Source organism: Neltuma alba, unplaced genomic scaffold (assembly GCF_004799145.2).
Source record: "Neltuma alba isolate B1F8T4 unplaced genomic scaffold, ASM479914v2 tig00012803_pilon, whole genome shotgun sequence".
NCBI classification, from domain to species: domain Eukaryota; kingdom Viridiplantae; phylum Streptophyta; class Magnoliopsida; order Fabales; family Fabaceae; genus Neltuma; species Neltuma alba.
Window position 1 is genome coordinate 143,789 of NW_021637200.1, and position 25,641 is coordinate 169,429.

Here is a 25,641-nt window from a genome sequence, read left to right on the forward strand (position 1 = left end):
ATGAGTCCGATCAGTAGCATTTCCATGAGCCCCAACGGCGGCGCCTCCATTACCGAAATCGACGGTCGACACTCGGTGAACTTCGCGGCGCCGAGGGGGTTTGCAACGAAACTGAAGTCGGCAATGAAAGAAACGCTGTTCCCAGACGACCCTTTCAGGCAGTTCAAGAACGGAGAGACGAGGAGAGATAGAATTGTGAAAGGAGTACAGTACTTCGTCCCAATGTTCGAATGGCTTTCCACTTACAATCTCCGGTTGTTCTGGTCGGACCTCGTCGCCGGCCTCACCATCACCAGCCTCGCCATCCCTCAAGGCATTAGTTACGCTAAACTCGCCGAAATTCCTCCCATCATTGGCCTCTGTAAGTTCCGTTTTCCGATCTCCGATCTTCTTCTTCTTGCTTTCTTAGGTGAATAATCCCATCATTGGCCTCTGTAAGTTCCGTTTTCTGATCGCCGATATTCTCCTTGTTGCTTTCTTAGGTGAATAATTGAGAATGTTTGTGTCTGCAGATAGTAGTTTTGTTCCTCCACTGGTGTATGCGATATTCGGAAGTTCGAGGCAGATGGCGGTGGGAACGATAGCGGCGGCGTCCTTACTGTTATACCAAACGGTGTCGAGCGTGGCGATGCCGGAGAACGACCCTGTTCTGTATGTGCATTTGATTTTCACCACCACCTTCATCACCGGAGCATTTCAGGCTGCTTTAGGTATTCTCAGGTGAGAATCAACATGGTATGAACACCACGTATTTTTATAAATTATGCATGATGATTATATATATATATGTGTATATATGAAATTATCATCACTTTGTTCGAAGTTAGCAGTTATCCTCGGATGCAAGATATTGCAGAAACTAGATATCCAGGATCTAATATAACATATTGACAAGTTTATGAATTTGAAATTGACATAAAAACAAGTTTTATTAAACAGTTTTTTATTTTCACTATTCAAATTCTAATATAAGTTCGTCCAAAACTCGAACCAAGCAAGTAAATAAATATGATTTAATTTTTTTTGTAACAAATATGATATAAATTTTAATATAAATTTTAATACTTCATACGAATTAAATATCTTCATCCTTTTTCTCTGTGCATGCATGGTAATCGTTGTATATCTATATTTCTATATAAACTACTTGATGCGATCTTTTATTTGGCATCAGATGCAATGAATGATCTTAATAAATGACAAGTATAGTGAGAGATGAGTCCTCAATTAATTTTCATCACAGGATTGCCATAATCAAAATTTCATGGTCTAGAATTTAGATTTTTTTAGTCACAATTTTTTATAATAAATTTATTAGTTATAAGAATAATTTTATTTGAAATTATGTATCTAAATTTTTAAAAAATTATTTAAAATATAAAAATTAAATGGAATTTATATGATCTAAAATAAATATGGATGATCGGGATTAAGATTAGTATCCCTTTTTTCAAATGAGCACGGATCACTGTGCATTTGTAGAAATTTAATCGTTTTTGCCACTCCCAGTAAACTTATATTTTCATCTCTCATCACTTGGACTTACTGGAGATCTAGAGAAGTCCTCATTTCGTTTTATTTAGTTAAAATAATAATAATGTTGGGTAATTACAGGTTAGGGATATTGGTGGATTTCTTATCGCATTCGACCATAACAGGCTTCATGGGGGGCACAGCGGTAATTCTGTGTCTGCAACAGCTGAAGGGCATATTTGGTATGAAACATTTCTCTAGTCACACCAGCCTTATCTCTGTGCTCAAGGCCATCGTCGCCAATAGACATGAGGTTCCTCTATATCCCTGCTCCCATCCTATATTATTAATTTTTATTGTTCTTGTTAGGAAACAAATTAATTGAGCTAATTAAGACGCTTTTTAAAATAATGTATTATGTTGAGATATATAGATAAGATGGGAGACCACAGTCATGGGCGTCATCTTCGTTGCCTTCTTGATGTTCACTAAGTACTTGGTAAGAGGTTGATTCCTTTGTCTTATTATACTAGTATTATTGAGTTATATTCTCAGCATACTCCTTTTTATTTATACTTATAAGTCACTTTTAATTATATCATCAAAATTAAGAGGGGTAATTAATTCATTAACTTTATCTAAAAATAAAATATTTTTCCAATTTTGCCCTGTATTTAAGAGCATAGTGAAATACCACATTAGCCCTCAAGTCTTCACCTATTAAATTGTAATAGGGGTAATATTTGGAAAAGGTTCATTAATAACCTGCCAAATGACTTAAATTATACACCAAAAGTTTCTTTTAAAAGATGCCTATATTAGGATAGGAGTGAGTACATATGTATATACACTACCTCTGGTGTGTTTTTTGGTTTCTCTAGAATACTTATATGTGGTCACACATTATATATCAATTTGTAAGTCAAATAAATTAGTTTAAAAAAATACATATAATACTTTAATGTAATTTGTTTAACTTTCTTCATTTCGCTGAATTAATCAACTATGTTTTATATTAAACATAAAAAAAATTAGTGTTTTTGTTTTCTTTCAGTTTCCCCCGCGGTGATTGAATTTGCTTAACATTTATTAATTAAATCAGTAAGAGTAGGACAACGTTCACGGAGATTGAATGAAAATTTATCAAACTGAACTTCTAGAAAGATTAAAAGATAATTTTTTTGGCAAAAATGATTAATTTTTGCTTAATCTCGTTAATTCATTATTGGTATTTTGCAGAAGAAGAGAAATCAGAAGCTGTTTTGGGTGGCAGCTATAGCTCCAATAACAACAGTGATCGTTGGAGCTATATTTACCTACCTTGTCAAGGGCCACCATCATGGAATTCAAATTGTGAGTCAATTATTGATTAATTTTAATTACTTGCCTGTATTTAATTTCTTTGATTATTATTTATTCTCACATAAGTTATATATTTTAATTTACCTCAGGTGGGTCACCTAGATCGAGGCTTAAATCCTATATCCATCAGCTTACTAAACTTCGATCCTAAATATTTACCAGCAGTCCTAAAAGCCGGCATTATCACTGGCGTTTTGTCATTAGCGGTAAGAAGTTAATTAATTTTTTTTCCTTCTAATCAGCAGCAACACATAATTATTTCCGATTATATTTTTTTTTTTGGCCAATCAGATTATATTTATTTATTTCTTCTGTTTTATATATATATCTATATTATTTTATATTATTTTCCTTATTTACATGCAGGAAGGTATAGCAATAGGAAGAAGTTTCGCCGTGGCAGAAAATACCCCTCATGATGGGAACAAGGAAATGGTCGCATTTGGTCTTATGAACCTTCTCGGCTCTTTCACTTCATGCTACTTGACCAGTGGTATGTATTTATATAAATGCAATACAATGCTTAGATCAAGTTTATACATATACATATATATGTATGTATGTATATATATAGTATATTAAGTTCTCCGATTACATACATTCGTATGTCTTATTTTAAAATATTATCATGGACATGTGACCGTGTGTGATTAGAAAATTTGACATAATGAATATAAAAAATTTGATATAAGCATTTTCCAACACACGTATATTTGCTGTGGGAGATATAATGTGATGTTAATTTGAAAATCATAATTAGTTGATGAATAGATCACAATGAATTGATTAGTTGGTTAGACCAGCAGTTAACATAGGTTACGGGGGAGTTTGGATACCTCCTAAAATCAATTAAAAAAATACTTTAACACAAGCTAAGACAAAACTTCTCTTATATAAACATGCTTACCTCGTGTACTGTGTTTTAGAAAGTTAATCAAACCATTTCATCGGGTTTGGTAATTATCTTTAAGAGAGTTATTATTGTCGTTTGATTTGTTGATTTGAAAAAAAAACAATACTTTCATATAAGTCGAGACAAAACTTTTCTTATATACTTATTTCGTATACTATAAATTTTTTTTTTCCATTTGATTTGTTGATCAATAAAGGTTATTATATATCTTTTGTTTCTCCTTTTGGGAAGGGCCATTTTCGAAGAGTGCGGTGAATTACAACTCAGGGGCAAAGACGCCGATGTCAAACGCAGTGCAAGCAGTGTTAATGGCGATGACGCTCCTATTTTTAGCTCCTTTGTTTGGACACACTCCTCTGGTGGCACTGTCAGCCATCATCATATCAGCCATGTTGGGACTCATCAATTATGAAGAAGCCATCCATCTCTATAAGGTCGACAAGTTTGACTTCCTCGTTTGCATGTCTTGCTTCTTAGGTGTCACCTTCATCAGCATGGACGTTGGCCTCTTCTTATCTGTAAGTCCCTCTCCTCCTCTCAATCAATTCTTACTACATTAAAGCCACCGAAGAAGTCCCAAATAAAGAATATAATCACACACAAAAATTTCAAGTGAGCAGTATAAATCCTATGTATTGTCATTTTCTGTACTGAAACTTGTTATAGTATTTTTTTTTAGTAATTACATTCTTTTCTTAGAACCACCATTAATTTTCCCAAAAAAAATACTTTTACACTTTAGAAAACTAAACTTTTATTATATGTTTACCCGTAATTAAGGTGCAAATAAAGGGGTAATATCATTGTTAGTCTTTATAGTTAGATCAAGTTTTGGTTTTGGCATCTGCAGCTTTAAATTGTTGGTTTTGGTCCCTATACTTAAATTGAGACTAAGTCTTCATGACACTATAAGAACCCCATTTGAAACTACATGAATCAAAATCAAAATTGCATCAAACTGTGAGGACAACAAAGTAAACTAATATAAAAACCTACATATTGTTGCATGATATGATATGATTAAATTTATGTTATGTAAGTGATGAATCATATATGGATGTGTGTTGTGAAGATTGGACTTGGTGTGTTGAGGGCACTGTTGTACGTGGCTAGACCAGCCTCATGCAAGCTTGGAAAGATCCCAAACTCGTCTCTGTACAGAGACGTCGAGCAGTATCCAATTTCAACCATATTCCCAGGCATTCTAATCATTCAAGTTGGTTCTCCTATCTACTTCGCTAACTCTTCCTACGTCAAAGACAGGTCACTTCATTTTTCATCCTCCAACTTCGTTTATAATTACTGCTTATCTTGCTTCTTTTTCAATCTTAGTATATTACTTATCCCCCCTTCTCTCTGCATCTATCTCATAAAAATAAATTTAATGAAATGAAAAGAGATACTTGGGTTCCTTCGATGCAAACTAGCCAATCCAGTTTTCATCAAAAGTAGGAATATTCAATTATTCAACATTGCGTTTTTCTGAAATAGGTTGTACTCCCTTCAGTCCTAGATATAAAAGTTAGTTGAAGTTTACTAACTTTGATTCTAAATGTAATATATCAATTCATTTTTTTTGGTCAATTTTATATATATTTTTTAAAATCCATATTGATTGCATATGTTAAATGGCAGTTTTTGTCCGAGTGGTCTCAAATGCAAATAATTAAATGGGGTATTTATTATACAAATAATAACTAATTTAAACTAATTAAATTTTTATTTTTGCAAATAAATTACTTAGCTTCTCCATTTGGGATCAGATGGAGTATATTTTATCCCAATTCCATATTAACCATGAAAGCCAATAACTTTCCTTTGGTGAAGTTATGTATTTACACATCTTCTCAATCCACTTATATGGTGGGGGATGATAAATGACTTTAAATGTACAAATTTTTTTTTTTGTGTGGTGTCGATCTCTTGAAAGATATGAATGTAAATGATTCAAAATTTTAAAATTTATTGTCTTATGTATGACTTGCCATGTCTTCTTTTGTAAACTTAAATTTTCATGTAAATATCGGTTGAATTCTATATGCTTTCGGACTTTAGGATTAATATTGTCTCTTTTTGTTTAGCCCCAACAAAAAACTTTTCATCGTGTAAATACTAAAATCGCATTCAAATTTATAGTTCTAGACATATGTGTGATGATTATATATGATCCAAGCAATTAACATCCTTTTTTATACATTTATAAAAACTATGGAATATATAGGATCCTGAGGTATATTCAAAGCGAGGAGAGTTCTTGTACTGGGAATACTGTAGAGCAGATCATACTCGATTTGTCAAGTACGTATTTTACGTTTTTAATGATTATTTTTCTTTTGCATATTGTTTATACTTGTTATTCTTTCAATATACTGTGATGCATATATATATATATAGGAAAATAAATGCTTTATTTCCTCGCCACATGTATATTTAAATGCACGTAACCAAATATATAACGTTATTTATACAAATGGACAGGCGTGACCTCCATTGATGTAACTGCTATTAGAGGAATATATGAGATACGTAAAGTCCTGGAGAAAAATGGAAAGCAGGTACGTCATCAGTTATTGCCTTGCATCGAGTTCCTATGTTGCATGAAACCCAAAGTTGAAGCAGTAGTATTTAAGTTTTTGTGAATAATATGGCTTTGGATAACTTTTCATTGTGTATACAAAAATCAGCCATTAAACCGAACAAGATAGTAGTTTAAGAGTAAACGGTCTAATCATGATTAAATCAAGGTAAACCCAATTATAATTAAAATAGTACAATGTGATTAAAATATACAAAAGTATTCATATATAATAATCATGAAAAATGTAATATTTAAATAAAAAAGACATTAATTCAGCAAGTAAATGGTACATCTATGCATAAACCACACATTGACAAAACAGAGTTATTAAAGCATAAGTCTAATGAACTGCTATTCTGTTAAACTCAAAACGATGTCGTTTTTTGGTCAATAAGGAGAAGGGAAAAAAAAATGTAAAATACAATCCAGTTAATCTATCCAAACTGTTAACCAAACTAGCTAGGAGACTGATCTGCCGGTTCACCGATCTAACTGGCTGGTTAGAGTTGAGCTGTAATACCACATGATATTGATGCCAATGATAAAAGAAATGTTTATTTATATAATAATCGACATAATTTTGTTGGTTGAATTATACAGTTGTCAATAGTGAACCCAAGGAAGGAAGTCATGGAGAAGCTAATAACATCAAAGTTTGTAGATGTGGTTGGGAAAAAGTCCTTCTTTTTTAGTGTGGATGATGCCGTGGCGGCTTGTCAGTTTCAGCTTAGTGCATCCAAAGCAAATCCTTGAGGAATATTATCACATCATCAGGAAATTGTTGTGTGTTTGGCATTATATTTTGATTGTCAAAATCACTAAAGCCGGCCAATTAATGCAATACCGAAACTAGCCATCTTATTATATCTATGAACAAATCAAAGTGACGTTGTTGTAATTAAGCTTGTGATCTCTTCTTAAACTCAATGCCTTAATTTTGGTTTGCGTGTGAATAAGAGAGCTAAAGGGGGTGAATAAAGTATTTTGGGGAAAACTAGATTTTGGAGTTTTTGGACATAAATTAGTTTACTATTGTCAGTTCAACAATGTAAAACCAATCAGAGTGATTTACTTGTCAATTTAAGTTGTGATCATATATACTTATCTCTATTATTCCTCTAATCACTAGAAAGAATTTCGTTTAACATTGATACGTAAGTATTACAAAAATAAATAGAGTTAACATGTTATTATAAGATATCATTAACGTGAAATGAAATTAAGCTGAAATTGGAAATTGCAAAAGGAAAAAAAAAAAAAGGGAAGAAATGGTAACACGCAACGCATAATGTAGTCAACTAAAACTTGTATGTTCAGCTCAACAGTACAATGAGTTGATGAAGCATTTCAATTGTGCAGCTCAAAATCTTAATTTTTTTCTGTTTATTTATTATATTTTAATTTTATAACAACTTGAACGTATATTGAGTAATACTCCTCCGTTCTTAATATAAGACCTAAAACGTGAAATGAAATTAAGCTGAAATTGGAAATTGCAAAAAGGAAAAAAAAAAAAAAAAAAAACGGGAAGAAATGGTAACACGCAACGCATAATGTAGTCAACTAAAACTTGTATGTTCAGCTCAACAGTACAATGAGTTGATGAAGCATTTCAATTGTGCAGCTCAAAATCTTAATTTTTTTCTGTTTATTTATTATATTTTAATTTTATAACAACTTGACCGTATATTGAGTAATACTCCTCCGGTTCTTAATATAAGACCTAATTGTTGATTGATTTTACTCTTAAATATAAGACCTATTTTTTCATAACAACTTGAACGTATATTGAGTAATACTCCTCGGTTCTTAATATAAGACCTAATTGTTGAGTTGATTTTACTCTTAAAAATATAAGACCTATTTTTCATATTTATCAATTTTTTCTAAATTACCCCTATAGATACTCCCTCAACCATAATCAAGTAGAAGAGGGAGGGAGGATATTAAGAAAGATTAAAAAAAAACATATCATATTTCTTATAATTAACTAACTTATCTAACCTTATTAATCCAATCAAATTAGTTAAATAGGTCTTATATTAAGGACCAGAAGAATATTAAAATATGAGCGACCTCAGTGAGAATCTCGGGTTTTCCCTATTGTTCAGCCCAAAGTATAATGATGTCTCAATTGCTTCATATTTGTGTATTGGATTCTCACATGGTCTCTGAAGTCAAATCCTGTACCAAAAGGAAAAGCAGATATAATAGTCAGCATAGGTTAGAAGGCCAATATGAGACTGCTACTCCAAGAATTCTAAGTGCTTAACAATTTCTTGCTCTTGACAAACACATTAGAGAAAACAACTATACCTGTTTCCTGTGATGAGGTCTGATTCCTAAGTAAGCTTAAAAAGTTTTGAATTTGTTTTCAAAAATGTTAAATTGCATTGAAAGAACTATTAACAACCAAGAACAGCAACTGTGTGAAATACTACTCTAATGACTAATTCAGTGACATTTCCACCATTCTTGCCAAAAAAAACACCTGAAGCTTGACAACCAGACTATTTCCATAATTTTTTTTCCTAAAGAAATATTTAGAATCACACATGAAATCTCTGACTCTACGTCACATTTTCAATGAAAAGCTATAAATTAAATTATTGAATTTAATAGATGAAGACCATCGCTAAGCTACAATTATGGAGAAAATGCATATTTTATGGTGACAGCAAACGTCAATATGGCTAGAATGAAAGGAAAAGCTAGAACACTAGAAAGAAGTAGAATGACCCATAATTACTAAAATGGAAAGTATCTTCAAGATAGTTGTAGATGATGCCTTACGTCTTGAGCTGCATGTGGAACCATAAGGAGAAGGCGCTAAAAAGAAGCAGAGCATAATCGGGTCAGTCTTTGGATTGAACTCCAAATCACAACTAAATCTTGCCTCTTCGAATTGAAAGCATGTTCTAGTGAAAGAAGAAGCAAATCACAGAGCAGTTGCGGTTGCCGGAGAAGTAACGGGTGGTAGAAGTCGACCCTCAAAGCAAAACATGAAATTCGCCGAAGGCCTCCTCACCCAGGTTGCTTTGATTCTGTGGACGATCTCCTCACCCAGGTCACTCTAATTCCATTGAGGAGCTCCTTGCACAGGTTGCACTGATTCTGTCAAAGATTCTAGGATAGACTTTAACGGCATCTATCCATTTGTTGGCCCTTCAATGTATTTCTTGAAACTGTAGATATTAACGGGTATATTAATGGGAGAAACTTGAAGGATTTTATAAAAGGGAAAAAAAAAGTATAGATACCGAAATAAAAATTGAGAAAAAGTATAGGTACTTGCAAAATAGTTTTCCTTTTCTACAAAAAATTATTTAAAATTGTTTATAAATTTAAAATATATATAATATTAACAAAGTTGATGATAAGGCATCATCTAATTCGATATGTTATCTCTATTATTCCAATTCCCCGAATCTGAGTCACATTGCATCTTTATTTTATCTTTTTTTTTCAATTAAAAACAAAGGGTGTATATATTATAATGCTCCATTCGGTTCTTATTATAAGCTCCAAACAATTGCTTTACGGATAATGAATAAGTAGTTAAAATTAGTTAAAAATAATAAATAAGCTAGAATCATAATTTTGTTTCCAAATATTCCCTTATAATAAATGAGCAAAAAGATGAAAAAAATATATGAGGAAATGTGAGAAGAGGGTATGTCAAAGAAGAGGAACAAATAATTAAGGGCAAATATGAAAAAAATGAATTAAATGTTTAAACAAACCCCAAATTGAAACTTATAAAATGGACTATACTCCTCTTCGAATTGGAAACTTATAAATAGGATCGGAGAGAGTAATTAATAAAGGAATCACTTCCCTCCTCTTCTTCATGTATAATTTTGTTTGATAAAATTCTTCATATATAATTAATTAAGTATATAGGACGATGGCGATGGACATATGGGATTATGAGAAAAATAGAAAATGCACAATATTATATTGATATTTTGCTTGAAAAGACACCATAAATTTAAGCCAAGGGTTAGTCAACAGGAAAGGAAAAGAAAAGAAAGGTCAACAAGCAATATTACAACAACCCAACTTTTCTTATTCATGTTTGTAATTTGAATCTCTTACTTGATAAGCTCTTCATTTTCTGATCTCTCTCTCTAAATTTTCATGCTCTTATAATTATTATTTTCTTTCTTCTTATATGATATTTGAGTCACATTCACATTCATTTCTACAAGAACATGCCTTCCAATAATTGGGTAAAAGAAACACTCTATCCACTATATAAAAATATTATTCTACTATGATGCCACATTTAGTCGTAACTGAATGGACAAACTTAAACTAAATTATATTTAATATATTTTTAAATAATACAATACGTACAGATGGATTAATTAGGGAGAGAAATAAAGAGAGCATGCGGATAGGTGAGACAATAGTAAGTTAGTATTATTGTTAAAGTAATTAATCCAATAGAATAATCTCTATTTTTTTTTATCTATGAAAGTTGCCTTGGTTGTGATTGCTTTTACAGCGTAAGTTCCTTATCCTATAAAAGGTTTCAAATAAAATATTAATTGTGTTAAAATTGTTTATATTTTTAGTATAACATACTATATTATGGTATTCCTTTAATACTCAACTCTTTGTTATAGTATCAAAACTTGATTTTGAGTGCGAAGAATTAAATGAAATACATTCTGATACCAAGTTCTGATACCATAACAAAGAGCTATGCAATAAAAAGAATACGTTTTGATATACTATTTATTTAATTTTTATTGCTTCTGAATATTTTTTAATTTATTTTTAGTAGACTAAGAAAAATGTCAAAAAATCTTTAATCTACACTTGGTGACTTGGCAATATACTTGGTAAACCTCAAAGTCCAACGATTGACCTCAAAAGGCTGATTAATGAATTTGAAATTCTTCAATTTAAGGAAGGAAATATATTAGATATAATCATAGATATTGCTAGTTTTTGAAGCAGAATCTACTTGTTGGGAATTTTCATTATTCAAAACTTTTCAATATCTATCAGCACACTCACTATTATTTTATTATCAAGTCATCAGTCCCTATGGTTGTCAAATGATACAGCTGAAATAATTAATCCTCTTATAAGGAACAATAATAACGTAATGATAGTGCATGATACACTTGAAAATCCACATAGTTATCATGAGGGCCTGAAGAAACACTAATAAACTTAAATTTTCTTCTACTTCTTGTACTGGTTAGTCCTAATTGTTAAATGAGACTAACTATGTTAAAGGTTTAAGTTTTGAACTTTGGTTGTTTTGAGAGAATTATTTTCAAGATAACAGCTTAAGGGTAATAATAGTATACCCCCATAAGGAGTGCAATATTATTGCAACCCTTGATAATGGCACTGCCTCTGATGATAATTATGCTGATATCGTGCCACATTTTTCTTTATTGTGATACTATGCTTTGTTATCATGTTTATGTCTTTTGGGATTATTGTATTATTGCTGGAGTGCTAATAGAATGGTTATAGAATGTAGGATCTTTATGCGTGTGATTTTTGTGGATTCATATTAATACTTTGGTTTAAAAAACTAATTCATGGTTTGATTTCAAGCTATTATTGTGGGTCTATTAGAATAGTGCCAATAATTTTTTTTAATCAAATTCTGAGTTTTTTCCTCCCCTTCGCACTATCAATAATCTTTTGATGCTCATTATGTTATATGTATTGTTACTTGCAGAGGCAAGAGGATAATGAATCATTTAAATTGATTATTCAATGAAAACTGAGTTATTATAACACAAACATAATGCCCTATTATTTAATGTGAGTGAAAAAATATGAATAATTATGATTGTAGTGATTGACATGTCAATTCAAGTTTGAATGGTCTCTATTATTTTTCTTGCAAATCACAAATTGATCCCTCATAAAATACACTTATTGAAAGAAAGGTCTTGATGTTCCAATTTTTTGAGGTTTTTACAAATAGTAGTATAACATAACATCATATAAAATGAGAAAAATCAAGATTCCTCCTTGAGGATTGTAGTATTTCTAAAATGCTTGGAACCTTTTTGTCAATAAATTTTTAGGCTGGAACAAATTTGTCATTTTCCCTTTAATTTTCCTGGGTTGGCGATAAATTTAGTTCTTCCGAACGTCATGACGAGGATTCAAGAGGCTCCAATAATAAGTTTACTCAGTTGGGCCTCTTACTCGGAAGTGTCCTTTGTCGTGCGACCGGCCCTTAAAACTGATGCTAAGCAAAAGCAACATAGTTGCTGGCAGTTTCTTCACCTAGTCACTCAAGCAGCTATTCTGGTTCAATCACAGGTGTCTCTGCAAGTTCTCTCCAGTCTCTTAAAATGGTAACTTTCAACTCAGCTCTGCTTTGTGATCAATTCTTTTATTTCTCTCCATTTTTTTTTTCTGCGTATGTTGGTTGGAAGCTTTGGAGAACGAACCAAATAATTCTTCGATGAGTTTCGCTGGTTTTTTTTTTTTTTTTGGCGGGCTTAAATGGATGTTAGTTATGAATTTTAAGTTTATTTTAGCTGGTTACTGGTTGGCTTTTTAAATGCTTGTTATGATTAAGTGTTTTGGTGAGGTGATGAGATATGAGATTGAGCTGATCATTTCTCTGTCTTTTAGTTTATGGTAATTTTGTAGTGTCTTGAAATTAGAGTAAATATTTTCAAACCATCTGTATTCTTACCTAAGTTGTTCATTTGCGCTCTAATTGAAGTAGATTCAAATCTATCTAACTATGAATACCTGATCATCAGAGAAAATTTGCAGAGAGGTCTGAGAGGGAACAAACTGTGGATCTATATTCAACTGAACCACGGCACCTTCTTTTCGTTTAAAGTTACACTTACGGCTGTAATAGGTGTTTTGAAGCTATACAAAATGGATCTATAGATAGCCTTTGCTCAGGGACTGAGGATATCTCGAATTATCAGTCACTGGCGACTATGATTTATTACATTATATTCTTCTCGAAGTTCAAATATAGCAATTGATTGCCTATTAATCTTCCCATGTTCCACGCCATACAATATTGAGTATTGACTAATGAATAGCGGTGGTATAGGAATTAGAGATAATTTCTTCTCTTCTTCATGTAAGTCACACTGCTGAAGACCTGTATCAAATTTGTATGACTATCTTTTTGCCTTAGATATGTTTCTTTCTAGTTGACTTTAATTGTAGAGAGTTTGAAAGATAGGAACAGAAGGAACAAAATTTATTTGTAAGAATTTTTATTTACATAAAACCCATCAATTGGTCTATTCATGTATGGACTCGCCATATTAATTACAAAACTGATGTCTGGTCAAATGTGGGAATGATAGATGTGCTTCTAAACAAATCCATTAATCTTCCTATACCAACGTAGGACTATCTTCCTTAATGCTAGCTTGTTGTTAGTTCCTATAGGAGTTTTAGTTGGCATACACCCAAAGCATTGCCAGTCCCTTCCAAGAGATCAAGTGTATATTCTCCTTTCTTAACGGCCTACTTTTATAATAAAGAAATATCTTTGTTCACCTAACATCTTGATTTCAAACTCCTTGCAAGAGCACTTTTCATCCGCTTTAATTCTTCTTCAAAATCACCAGTCATTTTTATCACCCTCGCAGACAATTATTGCAGCACTTCTACCTTGAGGAGAGAAATAGACCCTTTGCATTGTTATTCTCTCCTCTTCAGTGCTGCTTCTGATATGGGAGATACAAATGCTTGTGAGATACAACAACAACAACAAGCCTTATCCCACTAGGTGGGGTCGGCTACATGAATCACACGACGCCATTGTGCTCTATCAACAACCCAGTCCTTAGATATGTTGTTGACTAGGAGGTCTCGTTCAATGACCTCATTAAGTGTTCTTCTTGGTCTTTCTCTGTTTCTTTTTATGGGACTCCATCTTGTCTGATCCACCCTCCTCCTATATTGTATAGCCGGTCCCAAGCCCGGATAAAGGAGGAAGGTTGTGTTAGGCCCTCGACAGCCAACGTAAAAACCCATCGAATCTCATGAACATGGATCAACGAAGTAATTACGCTTGTGAGATAGACGCACATAAATCAGAAATCATATCCCACTAAAGTAGGAAGCTAAAAATGCTGAAGTTTGAGTAAATTTAACATAAGATTGTTAAACAACCTATTAAAAATAAACAATAAAATCAAGAATAGGAAACCACAAAAACTATGCCCACAACATCTTCGATATGAAATTCTGCTTAACTAATAACTCATTTAAGCCAAGTAGACATAATTAACTCTTCTAAAGTAGGTTCATTCTCCGTTATCATTTCTAAATTACTTTGATTCATTTCATAGTCTCTGCTTGCCTCTAATATCCGCTCTCATCCCTGAGGATTGTTATATAAGAAAGCTGGTCATTTCTGAGTTAACTCCTCATCATTGTTGAAGTACTTCATAGCACCAAGCCATTTCTTATTACATTGCCTTTGTGATATGCACTGTTTCCAAAATGCTGGGCGTTGTTTTGTATGGTTGAACCACTTCTACCTTTATTTCCCTTAATTTGGATAGTGTCGGGAGCTTCAGGAAAATACTTTGTAATTTTTGTGGACAGTTTTTATTAAGAAGTGAAAGAATGAGCTCTTTTAAGTCACCTGAACCAATTGCTCTGCAAGCTTTTTTTGTTTGCTTTTTGTTAATTGAATGTTTGTCTGCCGCATGCTGCTGTCTAAAATGGTTTTATTTACAGCATCGCTAGTGTTGATTTGCTTTAGTTTCTTTCACATGAGTAATGTCCTAAATGTGTCCTACCTTTACATTCTCAAGAGATAAATGAGGATAGGGAGAATGAGAGTGAAGACAAGGCGTAAGTGGACTAGTGGACAATGCTGTTTCAGCTGATGGTGTTCTGGTCATAAATAACAATGGAAGTTTAAAAAAAAAAAAAAAAAAGGCTACCGATGGCATGAGAGCATTATCACCCTTAGCCACTGTTGATATTGTTGGAATTCTGAGATTGATGAACACTGGTTAGTTTATTTGCCCTCACCCCTTTTGTTTCTATTCTTGGTAGAATAATCTCCCGATCAGTCTTCTTATGACCATCTAATTGAAAGATAATAGCTTTTTCACTTATTATAGCTCTGAAATCTATATTTCGTATTGGTTGTCATTCCAGTAGACAATGGATAACCCCGTCTATAGCCGGACTCAACCTTGGCCATACCTTTTGAGGTCTTTGTTAAGTGCTTTGGTCTATTGTTAATCTCGAGCATACCAGCATTTTCCACAAACCATTACCAATTCATTATCGTTCTGCATATGTTAGCTGTATGGCTACCTTGAATGAGATGTTTAGAAACACTTCAGCTACTTCTGCAAGATACTTGACACTCTATCAGCCAAACTGCGTTGTTTGGCACTGTAAGTCCCTTTTCCTTTTCTTGAGGGGAAAATGTCAAATACATTTTTTATCCCATATTTATTTTTCCGGTGAAATTTGATGCCTTAACTTAGCCTGGAGTTTTATTTTATCTCTTAACTTTCATTTGTTCCACTTTTAGCCCCTAACTTTCCAAAACCATTTAAATTTTTATTGTCCTCGAGACTTATAAAGAAAACACCAAGATCTCTTGTGGGTAGCCCATGAACATTCCCCGGCAAATCACTGCTATGTCAATCCATCTCGTAAAAAATAAAAAAAATCTGCACATTGTGTTCATTTCTCCTCAACGGATTTGTCCTAAATCACTGCATCCCTTCTGAACATTCACCCCAAAATTAGGAAGGTTAGGATCCTTGTTTCTTGCAGCGCTCATTGAAATATTGCTTCTCACTCCAAGAATTGAAACCTGAGTTTCATTGTAATTTAATGCAGAGGAGTTTCATGCCCTTTCACACTCAAATTGACTCGTATTTGTCTTTCACAGAATCTTTGGTCAGTTATGGAACAGTTGTGCTAGGAAAATTAGGAGCAAGCAAACGAATGGTTGATTGAGGGCAATTCAATGACGTGTATTGGTAGTCTGTTACTTTACTAAATCGATTTGCTGATGATCCTCAGAATTGCAACAAGTGGCAACTAGGATAATGATTCAGAGTGTACATATAAAACAAATCATCGAGTTTTCTTATGGATCAGGGCTTGGTACAATCTGCTGGCTTGAAGGAAAGAAGATTCTTCTGAAGGTCATACCCAACTTTTGAGACGGCAATGCTTTCACCACTTCAATAGGTCATATTAAGCTTGATCCAGCTGTTATGTGCTACATTTCTTTTTTAATTGCATGGATGTTACACACATGTCCAGCTCCTGCAATTTCATGTGAACATGGTTTTTATAATTACTTATCTTCACTATGTTACTTATAAGTGCCAACCTCATGAATCATTGAGATTCATTTTATGGTTTGTCCTAAATTTGCATAGCTCAAGCTGAACATTTGATCTGCATTTTTTATTGCTGACTTGAAAAGGTCAACAACAAATCTTCTTGAATTTCTTCAGGCCAAGTTTTTCTTCAGTCAGAAGCAATAACGAATTTGTCAGATACATGGTATCCAATCTCTGGAATCTTCTATTCTAATCTTTTTTCATAACTTTACTCACCGAGAAGAGGACAAAATCTTACTGGTAAAATTTTCCCACTGTTTACCATTAGGTTTTCCAATAACAATAGACCGGAAGAAAGTTTCTTAATAACTAATTCTTTCAATGAAGAAGAGGAAAAAACGACTGACATTGTCATAGTTTTATAAGGAAACTTGATAGGAAAACCTTATACCTATATCTAAGTTTCCTTTTTTTAATATAATAAATTATGTGGACATTTCTTGTTTAGGAACATCTTGCTTGAATACTCTTCTGTGGAGCCTTTTGGGTTAATATGATAAACGATGGTTAGATTGCACTTAGCACCTGCAAAAACTTTAGTAAGATCATCGTGATTGGGAAATTCTCCCTTTCCTTTCTGTCCGTCTACTTTTCCATCTCTATCTTCTTCTTCAGCATATAGAATGGAATGATAAAGATTAAACTTTATATGCGATGGCTACCCAAACCCCAAGATTCTGTAATTGCAAAATACAATCATCATGCGTACTTTACAGTAACATTATTCACTCATCCAGTTGTTAGGTAAGGTTCTGGTCCATTGAAGTTCTGGTCTATGGACAAGTTTATGCTTCCGTAGTTCTGAAACAATGCAAGATACTGTTCACGTCATGCCAACTTGCCAAGTGGTTGTTGCCATCTCAGCACTTTTCTAGGCATGAGTCCTGGTTTTTCGCCTCCAGCTTTTGATTCATGTATTTTCTACCAATTGCAGGGTGATCTTTATTGTTTCCTTCCAAAGTGCCTCTTCAGTCTCCTCCATGAGTAAATTATTCTTGTGATGCTACTTCACTTTTACAGACCCTGAAGGGCATGCAGAATTGAATGAGAAAATAAAAAGGAGTGCTTTTGCAGATCATATACACACGTTGATCAGATTCTTCGTTGAATATGCTTTACAACTTGTTGCAGGTTGGCAGTGGGCCATAAACAGGTAGCCCCAGGGGACCAGGTGCCTCAAATGCTGTGTTTTCTCATTCTTTTCTTTCCTCTTTTTTTTTTTTTTTCTATGGGTTGGTTTTGGTGGTGAAAATAAATAAAAATAATGAATAGTATTATGCTTACAATAATGGTAGTTTAGCACTAATATAAGAATGTTGGTTACAAATTTATAGTCTGCCTTGCATGTTCTTGTCCGTTTCTCTCCATTTCTTGTGATTAGCTAAATACCTTTTCACATTCTTAATCAATCCAAAGCTCATGCTCATTAAAGAATGTCCCAATCATAGCCAATCATTTGGTTACCTTTTTATTAGAGCATTATTTTTGGGAAACATAAAGGTGGTCGGAGACCTAAAAGACCAGAATACTAGCAAAATTGTTGTGAACTGCTAAAACTCTGGTTAATTATTTAAGAGAATCACAAGCATCTCTTTGCAATTTGTATGTATTATATATATATATATATATATATATATATATTTCCTTCTTAAAGCTAACCCTCTTGTATCAGATATGCGAACTGAGCTGGCATTCAAAGAAAGATTGCGTATTCCCTGAGGATGTGGGGTTTCTCTGTATACGCGTTTTGCAGCGAATCAAATTTGTCACGGTTAGTTTCATCAACACAACTACTATATTGTTTGTTCTAACGTGCCGACAAGTTCATGGGTTAAGTGGTTGTGTTCTTGTGTGTGTGTGTCTCTATATATATATATATATATATAGTTTTAGTGTCATCCATGTATGTATCTCTGTTGCTTTCTCTATCTACATTTCACATGAGATAAGAACAGAGCATTAAAAAGGGGGCGGCAAAGGTGAAGTGGGGAGTTGGTGGGTCTCATGTTCAGGTGATAACTACAGTTTTAAGTTTTGAACTTGCTCGCCTACTTGCTGAATCTCTATTCTTTCGGTGAAGATCTTCCAGATTAAATTAACAATCCGGCGTGCATTGAAATGTATTATATATAATATTCCTCTAATGATTGATCATTGGATAATATAATTCGCATTTTCTCCTCGTTGGTTTCCATTGTCCATGGATTATATAGACCAGATACACTGTACGTGTCCCAAAAATTCTTCTCTGCTGAGCTATTTGGATGTTGATTGTTGGATAGAGGAAGCGTAATTTTATTCCTGAAAAGGCGCCATGCTCCTTCCTTGTAATGGAGGTCACAAGCTCGATCCCCGGCAAGCATTTCGCTTGCTTACTTGAAAAGAAGAGTATTTGATTTCCAAGTTCTTGATGCCTTTATTGGGAACTAATAACTAATACTCCTCCGGTCCTAAATATAGGACCCAATTGTTGAGTTGGTTTTGGTCCTAAATATAAGACCCATTTATCATATTTTTTAATTTTCTCTAAATTACCTCTATGGATACTCCTTTAACCATAATCAAGTAGAAGAGAAATAGGGGGTATTAAGAAAGATGATTATGGTATTTTAGGAAAAATGTGTCACATTTTTTATAATTACCTAACTTACCTAACTTCCTTAATCTAATCAAATTAGTTAAATGGGTCTTATATTAAGGACCGGAGGAGTAATGACAAATCTTTATCTCACTAAGTAAGTTCGGTTATGTGAGTAGTACAACTTTAATTGGTGATATCAATAACCCAATTTTTGAATTAATCATTAATTGAAAATTTCAACTTCATATTGAATACCCACTGAGTTAGATATTCATGTTTAATAAGAGGATATCTGTGTTTAGCAAAATTATTAAAAAAAAAAAAAAGGTACTAAATTGCATATCATGTACTTTTAACCCACGGTGGTCAAGTTGTGTGGAAAGAACTTGATTGATTGTTTGAACTTTACAATGAAAAAAAGTATATCAAAAGAGTTATTTTCAATTAGATCTGAGGGTGTATGAATCCAATCCAGTAATACCAAATGTCAATTGAATTATGTATATAATACGATTTGAGAGTAGTGGTTAATATATTATGCAGAAGAAAGAGAATAAGATACAGTAAATGGGGCAGTGATTTTGGCAAGTGAGAGAGACCAAAGCCACAAAGGAAGGAAAAACGTTGGTGCTTTGTAAAGAGAGGGAAGACACGATCTTATCTTTATTGGGGCACTTGGTTCCTGATAATGATGTTTTTAGAACCAAGCACATGGCACCACACGGGTAAGTTCAGTTCTTGACAAGGGACGCCTCCTAAAGCTTAATTTTTTTTATATAATTCATTATTTTTTTCTTTCCAGTATTTAAACCGAACCCTCAATCTTGTACTAATTTTATTTTTTTCCCCCTCAGTACAGGTATTCTCTTGTTGAAGGTAGTACTGTTTGAGTCGCTGTCAAACATTAAATGTAGATATCTCTCTCAGTAAGGATTCGAATATTGATTTGTCATGTTGTGAAGAACTAGTTCCTTTTATTAAACCTATCGTCTATTAGTTTGTCCAAATTTTACTGTCAATTCAATGTTGTTGTGTTTGTCTTTAAAGAGACAAATATAGCCCTGGCTCTCAAGGCATTCGTAGCCACGAGACAATAGTGTCACCGTTATTCACAGGTTAGTGTGCGCATGTTACCCATATTAATGTCAAGAGCCTTCAACTTAAATAGGAGAGGTTGTGGGATTAAACCTCAAATAAATAGGTGGAAGCCTGAAAAGAAATTTAATTAAAATTCCCGCAAATAATCATATGTGTGTGTGTGTGTATCAAAACTCTTATTTAAACACATAAAGAAAGGAAATATCAGAGTTGAAGCAGCCATAGACTCCTATAGTTATTTTGCTAAATAGATCATATTATAGTATATTTATTTGTATGTATATGTATACTGGTTTTACTCAAAGTCTAACGATTTATTTTATATTTGTCATCCAAAACTATTTCTTATCTTCAGAGAAATTTTAGGGTGAGTCAAAATAAGGGGGGGAAAATCGGATCTATGGATGACATTTTAAGAGGGTTTTATAAGGAATTCATATATATCTATGTACGTTATAACAGTTTTTCCCCGAAAATACTAAAATAATCTAATTTAACTCCTAATCTTAACTCATTGTCTGGTTCTTTGATATGAGAGGAGCTGAGAGAAATTTTAATGAGTTGGATTTAATAAAAATATAGAAGTGGGGTTAAAAATTTTTATTTTTTTAATTAATCTTTTCTCATATACCTTCTCTTTATTAAAATTTTATAATCTCATTTCTCCAATTTTTTTAAAAATTGGACTCGTTAAAAAAAATTTTTATCACATCTCCTCCATCTTCCACGCGCCAAACACAATGAATTGGCATGGTTACACATTGTTAGAATTGACCAAATTATGATAAATTTTGAAGTTTCGTCTGCGTCTTGTGTTTGCCTGTGTTGGTCATGTGTCTCACTTCGGTTTCTTCCTCGTCTTTCTTGAGGGTACAATCTTCAAAGCCTTATCTCTTCTGATGGATTAATTTTACAGTTTTTTTATTTTTTGACACAAAAAAAAAAACTACAATTCCTGAGATATCAACAAAACTATATTCTTTTCGCCATATCCACCACAAAGTTCAGGTTTGAACTATAAGGTGGTGGTGACCATTCGTTCTCCTGAGCAATCTCTTATATTGTTAAGTCACAATTTTCTCAGGAAACAAACAAGCAAATGCCAGAAAAGGTTGAGTTTATTAATGACTCTCGTAGCTTCTCACAATTGTCTTTTCCACTTGGTTCATCTGTAGCTTCTCATAGAAAAAGCCAATTGGAAAAACCAATCTACTAGTAATTCCAATTTTACTTTATTTTTAATTAGTTTTTTATTTTTATTTCCTATTTGTTGGTGTTATTGTGAAATACTACTACTGATCTTTAATATAAGATATCGTTTGACTTTTGTTTTGGTTCTAAATATGAGATCTCGGTTCATTTTATCTATCATATTTATGAATTTTTTCTCAAAATAGTCTTTATAATAATATTAGTTCTAACCAATACACTTGATTAGTGAGGATATTTTAAGAAAATTATACTTATTTATTATAAATAACTAACTTAACTTATTTTTTTAATCTTCTTAAATTAGTCAACTAATTTATATAATTGACACTGGAGGTAGTAGTTCTTAGAAACAACTCAGGTTGACCATTTCCTTGTAAGTGCTGCCGCGAACACTTTCTACCGGTCATCTGAAACTACAAAGGACTACAAAGGATCGAATTAAAATTTAGATAAAATTATAAGAACATAATTAAAAATTAAAAAAATTATTAGAACCCTAAAAATAATGTAAAATTATAAAAACTTATCGATTAATTTTCGAGCCAATACATAAGGTTTAGGAGGAAGACAGATCAGAGACACATCACACGACATATAAAATAGTCTAATTATTTTAAAGGCATGCAGGCTTCTGTGAAAAATATTAATTAATTAAAGTAAATAAATTTCTGGGACGGAATAGACCAGCGGCATGAGAACCATTGCTTTCAATATAATTATTTTGAGAATTTTGGGTATTAATTGGATGCAATGTACTCCTCCGGTCCTAATTATAAGACCCAATTGACTTATTTGAGGAGATTAAGGAAGTAAGTTAAGTTGGTTATTTATAATAAATAAGTGTTATTATTCCTAAAATATCCTTGCTAATTAAGTATATTGGCTAAAACTATCATTATTAGAAGGATTATCTTGGAAAAAAATGCAAAAATATAAGAGAGAAAATGGATTGGGTCTTATAATTAGGACCAAATAAAAAGTCAAATTGGGTCTTATAATAAGGACCGGAGGAGTATATAATTTTGAAGCCTTGGCTTTGGTGGTGATTCAGATAAGTTTGTGAAGAGAAGAACACACACGGAAAGTCAAGGGAATAATTATTATTATTATTATTATTATTCAAAACCTTGAAGACCAAACGTTCATATTATAAATTGTTTGAAGATTCAACTAAAAGAAAATTAAAAAAAAAAAAGAGGAAAGAATAAGAAGAACAATTTGAAGAAGAAAACGACCTTAGAGTGTGGGTTGCATGAAGAGAATATTGAACAAATTATTGGGAGAAACTTCCTTTTTTCCATGTATATGCATCAATATATGCTCTATATAAAAAATAAAAATAAAAATTGACCTTTTCTCAAAGTCATGAATATTTCTTATTATAAGAATAAACAAAGTTTCTAATAGATGGTTTGTCTTCTTGCTTAGACAACGCTTACAAGAATATTTACATATTATCTATTAACGAAATTTTCGTATCAATTGCAGGCTTTGAATTTATATTTCGTGGGATATGAGGTTATTATTATTTTTTCAAATAATCTAAACATCTATAATACTCTCTATATGATAAGTTTAAACTCACAATCTCACGCTTAAAGAAAAAATTTAAAGGAAACATTTAGTGCCATTAAGTTATGAGCCAATGAGAGCCCACGCACCACAGTATATGAATCATATTCTTAGTCAGCTCCTAATTTTCTTGAAAGCTAAGCTATACAGCCCCCTCACTTTGATATAAGAAAATATGTTTATTTAAAATAATAATCACGCTTCTTATTAATTAAAAGATGGGGAAATTATATTTAATTAATAGTAGTCCAAAACTAAAATTGTGTTCTACCAAAAATACAAATTTAGATCGCTTTCGAAATCATACATTGAAGAAGTATTTTTAAAATAAAAGAAAGATAGAAAAAGTAGAAGGAAAGAAAATAATCTCATACTTTTTTTAGGAAAATGACAGAAAAATATTTTTAAATGATAAATAGGTGATTTTGATAGATTTTACTCCTCCGGTCCTTAATATAAGACTCATTTAACTAATTTGATTAGATTAAGGAAGTTAGGTAAATTAGTTAATTATAAAGAATGTGACATGTTTTTCCTAAAACACCATAATCATTTTTCTTAATACCCCTCTCCCTCTTTTACTTGATTATAATTGAGTGGGTATTTATAGGGGTAATTTAGAGAAAACTGATAAATATGAGAAATAGGTCTTATATTTAGGACCAAAATTAACTCAACAATTGGGTCCTATATTAAGGACCGGAGGAGTAACTTATAAAAATCATTGCAAGAATAGTCTGCATGACTTATTTATCTTTTTAAAATTTAACAGTTATTTTTCTATTATTTTCTTATACTAGAAGTATTTTTTAGTCAACAAGAACTTTTTTTATTTTAGACGTAGAGATCATAGACGTTAGTTTTGCCTCTCTCATTAATATTTTTCACATGCATATAACCAAGGACAGAATTTTTCACAACATATTTTTTATATTGATCTTGATATAATTATCATATATAGTATATTTAATAATAATTTAGTTAAATTGTATTGGATCTTAAACGTTCACTAAGATACATCATTAAAGAAAGGGAAATCGAAGCTTATATATAATTGAATAAGTGTCATCTTTACTTGCCAAATTTTCATATTTTCATGGGCGAGACGATAAGTGTTTGTTAAAATAATTATTTAAAATAAAATAAAAATAGTGGCTGAAAATATTTATTAATTGAATAATTTAAAAATATTTACATAATTTATATGATTTTGGAGAATTAATCAGTATTTACGATATTGAAGAATAAAGGTACTGTTTTAAAATTCAGTATCTGCTAGTTATAATAAGTATCATGTTATAATTTAAAAGAATTATATGTTCTCAAGTTTATGCTCTCAATATTCCTTGGTCCAAAAAAGAAAATCCTTGGTCCATACATAAAAGTCTAAATTCTGGTGGAGACAGCAAAGCACGACTCTAGCATCAGCAAATTTGATATTTAAAAAAAAAAAAAAAAACAGAGGAGTCAAATAAAAAAATGACAAAAGAAAGCAGATTGTCAAAAAGGAAAAAAAAAAAAGAAAAAGAAGAAGAAGCAGTAGATAGAAGGATGAGCTTGTTTGGATCTTAATTTATATTTAAAAAAATATGTGATTTAATTTTTATAAAAAAAAACTCAATCAAGTTGACATTATTTTGGGAAATTTAACTTATAAGTCCTTATAATCTCCTTTGAATCATGTCCTTATTACAATTTATCTTGTTTGAATTGAGTTTTTCTTGTTTGATCGATAATTAAAATTTATAAATTTTGTGAAAATTCATTTATAAAAATGTAACGACGTTAAATAAAAAAAATTCAGGAAACTGTATAAATTAAAATTAATATGTTTTACCCCGAATGATGAATTCTATGATGATCAAAGTATAAGTACCCAATTCAAACAAAATAAACTGGAAAAATTAAAGATATGCATATTAATTTTTCTATTAGTTTATATACAGGGTTTATAAAATTTAAGGGAGAATAACTGTAAAGTGTCAGTAAATGAATATACAACTAAAACATCTTAATTACAACAACTGAACAATATATAACGATAAATTCGCAAGAAATGGTAGTAAATTCATATGGGCCAATTTGTTATTGAGATTTTTTTATGATTACATTTTTTTTTGGGGGCCTTGGGGTTATTTTCTCTAAATTTTATTCCCTTGAAAAAAATTAAATCGGCATCTGAGGACGTCGTTTTCTCTGGAGGAGAAAAGGAAGGCGTGTCCGGAGCCAAGCTTTGACCTCTTGAATCCCTCCGTAATTACCGTTGCGGTTGCCGCGTCTTTCTCTCTTTTCATGGCTTGTTCGTGGGTACACACACATATATTAATTGTACATGTATATTCTAAAATTTCCATGCGGTATAAATACTCTTATGATCTTTAATGTAAAACTTAATCTAAGGGTAAATATTAATTTTATATACCAGATCTATTTTATATATTTATTAATTTTTTAAAATTAACCCTATTCCCCCGATAATAATAAAGTTGGAGAA

At 32.0% G+C, this 25,641-nt stretch overlaps 1 protein-coding gene and 2 long non-coding RNA genes across 9 annotated transcripts; all 3 read left to right on the plus strand.

The window, feature by feature from the left end:
• LOC114731099 (probable sulfate transporter 3.5) lies at nt 1-7,079 on the plus strand. Its single transcript, XM_028918224.1, has 12 exons — nt 1-361; nt 513-720; nt 1,615-1,786; nt 1,907-1,972; nt 2,713-2,826; nt 2,925-3,041; nt 3,202-3,328; nt 3,980-4,266; nt 4,821-5,011; nt 5,970-6,046; nt 6,227-6,303; nt 6,927-7,079. Exons 1-12 carry the CDS (start codon nt 1-3, stop codon nt 7,077-7,079), a joined length of 1,950 nt encoding a protein of 649 aa, XP_028774057.1.
• Nucleotides 7,080-15,121: 8,042 nt separating this feature from the next.
• LOC114731091 (uncharacterized) lies at nt 15,122-19,882 on the plus strand. Of its 7 annotated transcripts, none has more exons than XR_003738881.1 (4): nt 15,122-15,321; nt 16,170-16,526; nt 17,619-17,837; nt 18,357-18,986. It is a non-coding gene; the product is annotated as an uncharacterized LOC114731091 (long non-coding RNA). The 7 variants fall into 7 exon arrangements; XR_003738880.1 differs by lacking the exon at nt 15,122-15,321 and adding an exon at nt 16,022-16,080; XR_003738882.1 differs by lacking the exon at nt 15,122-15,321 and adding an exon at nt 19,809-19,882 and having other exon boundaries at nt 16,028-16,526; nt 18,357-18,455.
• Nucleotides 19,883-19,920: 38 nt separating this feature from the next.
• On the plus strand, nt 19,921-20,239 carry LOC114731092 (uncharacterized). The gene is made up of 2 exons (XR_003738886.1): nt 19,921-19,990; nt 20,120-20,239. It is a non-coding gene; the product is annotated as an uncharacterized LOC114731092 (long non-coding RNA).
• Nucleotides 20,240-25,641: the final 5,402 nt, after the last annotated feature.

What these genes read in the sequence shown, in the direction of transcription:
- LOC114731099 (XM_028918224.1), top strand. Translation starts at nt 1, where the DNA reads ATGAGTCCGATCAGTAGCATTTCCATGAGCCCCAACGGCGGCGCCTCC. An exon ending in TTCATGCTACTTGACCAGTG is followed by an intron (nt 3,329 to 3,979) that starts GTATGTATTTAT and finishes CCTTTTGGGAAG; the next exon opens with GGCCATTTTCGAAGAGTGCG. An exon ending in TCTTCCTACGTCAAAGACAG is followed by an intron (nt 5,012 to 5,969) that starts GTCACTTCATTT and finishes TGGAATATATAG; the next exon opens with GATCCTGAGGTATATTCAAA.